This window comes from Grammomys surdaster, unplaced genomic scaffold (assembly GCF_004785775.1).
Source record: "Grammomys surdaster isolate TR1022 unplaced genomic scaffold, NIH_TR_1.0 125876, whole genome shotgun sequence".
Taxonomy (NCBI): domain Eukaryota; kingdom Metazoa; phylum Chordata; class Mammalia; order Rodentia; family Muridae; genus Grammomys; species Grammomys surdaster.
In genome coordinates this window covers 47662-53623 of record NW_021620701.1, presented here as the reverse complement: position 1 = coordinate 53623, position 5962 = coordinate 47662, and the positions used below count along the sequence as shown (strand labels likewise).

At 42.0% G+C, this 5962-nt stretch overlaps 1 protein-coding gene across 1 annotated transcript in view; it reads right to left on the bottom strand.

Annotated features, from left to right (window-relative positions):
- The window catches only part of LOC114641098 (baculoviral IAP repeat-containing protein 1e-like), a 13079-nt gene extending 11149 nt beyond the window's left edge, over positions 1-1930 (bottom strand). Inside the window, exons 1-2 of the mRNA XM_028790226.1 lie at positions 1363-1930; positions 812-911 (exon numbers count right to left, since the gene is read on the bottom strand). Coding sequence (XP_028646059.1) covers positions 812-911; positions 1363-1930 — 668 coding nt within the window. The remainder of the gene's footprint in view (positions 1-811; positions 912-1362) is intronic.
- Between the last annotated feature and the right edge of the window lie 4032 nt (positions 1931-5962).

Sequence of the window (5962 nt, the reverse complement as noted above, 5' to 3'; positions counted from 1 at the left end):
ACACATGTACTCTACATACAAACACACTAGATTCACCACACACACAAAATCTATATGAGATATTAACTAAAGTGGGGGAAGCTGTTTAAGTTCAAGTGATTCAGATTTTTCACAATATGACAAAGTCTTGCTTGAAAAGTTCTAGAGTTATTGTAATGTGGGTAAGGGAAAGTTATAAATCTCAAAGGGAAGCTCCAGTAATGTGGATTTTTGGTCTCTTGTTTTAACTTTTAAAAACCTAACACTGAAGGCTGAAGTGATGACACAGAAGTTAAGAGCTCTGGTTGTTCTTCCAGAGGACCTAGGTTTAATTTCCAGCACCTACATGGCACCACACACCAGTCTCTAACTCCAATTCCAGGGCTTCTGACACCACAACACAGACATACAGATAAAACAACAATAAACATAAAATTAAACAAACAAGCAAACAAACAAAAACCATGAAACTGGTTAAAGGTGGAGTGGTGACTTCCATGGCTTAGAGCAATGTCTGTTCTTCCAGAGGAGCTGAGTTGGGTTCTATAAACCCACAAAACAGCTCACAACCATCTGTAATTCCATATGCAGGAGCTTCAATGCCCTCTTTTGGCCTTGGTAGTACACACATACACACACACACACAAACACCACACACACACACTCACACATGTGGGAGAGTTCATGCTTTTGTATACACACATAGCGTGCACACGTGCGCGCGCGCGCGCGCGCGCGCACACACACACACACACATATAATAAAATGGAATAAATCATTTAAAATATTCATTTAAGCTGAACACTTTAAGCATAAAGCATCTGAAGCTTACTTGGGGAACCACTTGGCATGCTCCTTCCAGGGATCATCTTCTTCTTCCCAGTTTCCCAAGCATTCACCACAGGAGAAACACTGCACAGTGTCCCTCTTACCTACAGATGCAGGAAAGGGATTGACTGACTGGCAATGGCACCAGCTGTGTCTTGGAGCTTATCATAATTGTACCAGAACAAGACAGACTCCAGCATGCCTGTTCTTTCTAGGGGCTATATAAGTGCCTTAGCACTCAGCTATACCCTCAGCCCACTGCTGGTACATTTAGGGAGTACAAATGAAGAAAAATTACACTTTATTTTATACACAGGCAAATATATGTCTGTATGTGTGTGTATGTATATGTACAGATAAATAGCAAACCAATAATGCTACACTAAATATATTAAAACAGAAGCAAAATTGTTACACTTGAAATCCAATGCAATTCATCTTATGTCTAATATAACACAGTTCATCAATGAGGGTTCATTAACAAAATACTGCCCACAAAATGAAACGTAAATTTTAAATGCCACAGAAACACCTCACAAAATGGAATCCACTTACCTGTAAAGAAAAAGCCAGCTGCTGACAGTACACGTGGTGATGTCCCATGGGCATAAAATGGCCAGTGCTCAAAGGACTCCAGCCTGGCCTCCTCTTCTTGGTATCTTGCTTTGCCACCTCTCAACATCGTCTCTGGACTCTTCACCCGGATATCATACTTGCCAATGTTACCAACATCTTTGCCCAGAAGGAACTCGCATTCTGGTCGTAATTTCTTGTGGCTCTCTATGGGAAGTTTCCTGAGGCTATTACCAAAGAGGATTAAGCTACAGCAAAAGCACTGAACCCCATGCTTCACGCCTGTGTAATAAAACCCAGCAGCTGCCATCTCCTGTGGGGTCCAAGATCTGAACGTGTCATAGGTCACAAAAGTCTTTAGTCGTTTGGCTTCACTGCGCATCTGTGAGTTAAAACCTTTCTTCATTTTCATCCGTGTTTTATGCTCTTCTTCTTCTTGGCTCTTTGCCAGCTGAACTGCATCCACCCCGAGACGAGCAGACAGCTCAGTGAGAGATTCATAATCAATCTCAGAAACTTGATCCTCAGAGGCCTCCCCAAGCTTGGCCATTTTCTCAAGGGGAAAGATGAGCAGTTGTTGGATGTTTGAGGTAGCTTTTATGTTCTTACGATGAGCACCATGACCAAAGCTTCACAGGGGAGAGGGTTTACTTCTGCTTCCAGGCATGGATCATCTGCAAGGGAAATCAGAGCATGAAGTCAAGGCCTGACAACGTTGGAAGCAAGAGGTAGTGCAGAGATCGTTGAGGGATGCTGCTCCCTGGCTTACTCTCCATGGCTTCTTACCTTGTTTTCTTTCTGTTTTTAATTATCTATTTATTTTGGTTTTTTTCAAGGTAAGGTTTCTCTGTGTAGCCCTGGAACTCATTCTGTAGACCTGGTTGGCCTCACAGTCAGAGATTTGCCTGCCTCAGCCTCCAGAATACTGGAATTAAAAGTTTGTGCCAGCTTGCCACACTTAGCCCAGGGATGGCACCACTGCCCTCTCACACCAATTCACAACCAAGATAAATTTTGCCCCGCCCCCTGACTGACACAGCCCAATCTGATGGAAGCAACTCTTGTTTCTGCCCTACAGGTTCTGGGATTAACAGGCCTGTGCCATACCTAACTAAAATGAGTCTTTCAAACTAAGCACACTCTGTTATCTGACACCTAGTGGAGGGTTCAGTCTTACAGAGGTGACACATTTGACGCCAACAATACATGGTAAAGAGCTCTTCTCACAACTGTACAAAATCCCCCAGCAATGGTTGCCTGGAGTTCTATCAATCCTCAGGCTTCTCAGCTCTTTGACTAGTTATTTTTACAGTTATCCCCTGATCCCTTCCCACCATCCCCCATATACACACTGACAGTCTCCTTAGCAATTATGAGACAAAGGTCATGTTCTTATCTATAGACACATGTACCCAACTCTAGCTTCCTGCTCCTTCTCTATACAGAAGGAGCTGGCCCTGACTTGACAGCCTAAAGCTTTGCTTAGCTACTTTCATTTTCCCTAGCATGGCTTGTAGTTACTTTTCTGTTGCTGGGATAAAATACTCTGACAAAAGCAGCTCACAGAAAAGAAGGCTTATTCTGGCTTACAGTCTGAAGATCTGTTCTTTATGGTGTCATGGTAGGCTTGGCCAGAGCAGGAAGCCAGCTGGTCACAGTACATCAGCAGCAAGGAAGCAAAGAAAGCGAGCAGGAAGTGGCTCCAGGATATAAAGTCTCCAGTGACCCACTCCCTCCACCACGCTCCACCTCTTAAAGGTTCCAAACTCTTACCCAGTAGCGCCACCAGATAAAAACCAAATTCTCAAACAATGAGCTGTTTGTGTGGACTTTTCACATTCAGATCACAGCATAATCCCAGACACAGTGTTCTCCACTAGTAACTGTATCTGAATACTTTCCTCCCAAACTCTTCCTTTGCTTCCTGAAAAATATTTATAATTCTTGTGTGTTTGTGTGTGTTAAAGTTTCTCTACTATGATGATACAACATCACCAATGCAACTTCCCCAAGGACAGGGTTTATTTTGCTCACAGTTTTGTTTAACTGTTATTCGACAAAAGTAGTAATGGCCTGAACTCATAGAGGGCAGGAACTTGGAGAAAGAGGCTGATGTAGAGGTCATGGAGGGGTGATACTTACTTGCCTGCGCCCTGTGGCTAGCTCAGCCTGGTTTCTTATTGAACACAGGACCACTAGCCCATGGGTAGCACCACCCACAGTAGGCTGGGTTCTCTCCCATTGATAACTAGTTAAGAAAAATGCCTTACAAACAGATCTTAAGGAAATACTTTCTCACTAAGGACACCTCCTCTCTGATGACTCTAGATGTGTCAAGTTAACATGAAACTAGCCAGCACACACACCAGGTCATAGAGAGAAACTAAAGGACAGTTTGTGGGAGTCGATTCTTTCCATCCATCCTCTGTGTTCCACATAGCAAACTCAGGGCACTAAGTTGGTGACAGTTACCTTGATGCACCGAGACATCTTCCTGGTCCAGCCTCTTTGTTTGTTGTTTGTTTGCTTGTTTTTTGCTTTGTTTTCTAACACAGGATCTCACAGTAGCCCTTTAATGGAAACAGGAAGAAGATATGTGAGGAAGTAGACATTAAACTGCAGAAGCAGGGGAGCCACCACTTAGTGCTGAAGGTTATAGCACCTACAGATTTGTCAGGACCTCAGAGGAGTAATAAAACCTCTTAAGTATTTCATTTTGAATAGTTTGGGATCTAATTAACACTGTGTGATCCGGTAAAACTTTTCTTTAATGCTGAATGTTCCTTTCTTTCTGGTATCTTTTTCTTTTGAACAGGATGTCAGGCCAGGTTCAAGCTCACAGGTTCCTTCTGGCCTCAGCTTCTTGAATGCAAGAATTACAGGCACTAGCCAGCACATCTTGAGCTTCTGAATATTTTTTGAGATCCTTCTCTCATCTTTAGCAATATAAATCCCCCCAACAAAAGAGAAAGAAATACAAATTCCCCAAACATTAAGTTCAGGTGTTTCTGTTGCCACTGTATGAGATACTTAGTAACCTTTTCATTCATACATTTGGGTCTCTCATCAGTCTAGGAAATTATCTTCTATCATTTATTTAATAATTCTCTATTCTTTCTCTTTGGTATTTCCATCTTCTAGATGGAAATTAGTTGATCAGTTTTCATCTCACCTCTTTGTTTCTCACATATTTTTAATGTTTTACTAATCTTGAGTATGTTAGACAAGTACTCTTCCACTGAGAAACATCTCCCAGCCTAGCTATTTATTTATTTCAAGAGAGTTACTGAGGCTGGCTTTGAACTTGATCACACACACACACACACACACACACATACACACACACATATACACACACACACACTTGTTAAGGCCTAGGTAAAATACTAAGGCCTACAGAGAATGTTATGGCCTAGATAAAATGTTAATGCCTAGGCAACTGTTACCTGGATAGCCTGTCATTTTGTGCTTTTACTAATATTCTAAGGAATCTTTGACATATGTTGTATCTGCTGTTACTAGGAAACTTCCTCATGCCAAAATGATTATATATTTTGTTGGGTTTTGTGCCCTTGGAAATTTAATCATGATAGAAGTCAGGAGAACTGTTTTGTACATTTACTCACGATGAGCTTGGACCCAAATCAACCACCCAGCATCACTTCCTGCACCTATGTCTAAGCTTTTATGGTATAAGCTGCTCCTGGATGAACCCCAATATAAGAGAGACACCTTCACCAATATAAGAAATGTTTAGAATAAGATTTCCATTTTGAGTAGTGGCTGAGTAAAGTTTAAGGTCCCAAGACCTCCTTGGAAACTGACATCCTACTTGACAGAAAGAGGCATGTACATGGGCAACTGACATCCTGGTTGGCAAATTAAGACATAAATGTTAGGCAAGGCAAATCCCCTGCCACAGTTGCATACCCCAACCAGCGGGAGCAGGATAAGTGTACAACAAAGACATTTTCCTAAGGAGATCCCCTGATCCCTAAATCCTGATTGATGGAGTAGCTTGGCATTCAATAAATCATCCCTAGTTGCCTGAAATCAGTGTCTGAGTGGTTTGTGAAGCAATTTCCAGACCCCAACAACAATCTCTCTCTCTCTCTCACACACACACACACACAAATTTAGTAAAGTACCTTATAGGCTATGGTCTTTGTAGCCCCAAAATGGCTATCTTCCAATGAAAATGCAGAAAATCTGCTACTTGTTCAGGTCACAAAACTAAATGTCTCAGTAAATTCACTCTTGTGCTGAAGTCACAGAGAATTCCTAGAGTTCTATCTGCTAGTCTTCAGTCTACATTGATTGATGGAGAAGTAGGTTGTAATACCATGCTAACACATGCCTCAGCAACAGGACACATGAACTTGTCAATGAGAGTAAGAGCGAGCAGGCAAAAGGCAAAGGAGTCCTTCTTCCATGTTCTTTTATGTGGGCTGCCACCAGAAGGTTCCAGATTTAGGGTGAGTCTTTTGACCTCAAATTATCTTGATTCAGTGTGGGCCTTCCTGCTTCAAAGAATCCAATCAAGAAAATCTTTCTCTGACTAGCTACTTGCGGTTTGGTTTAA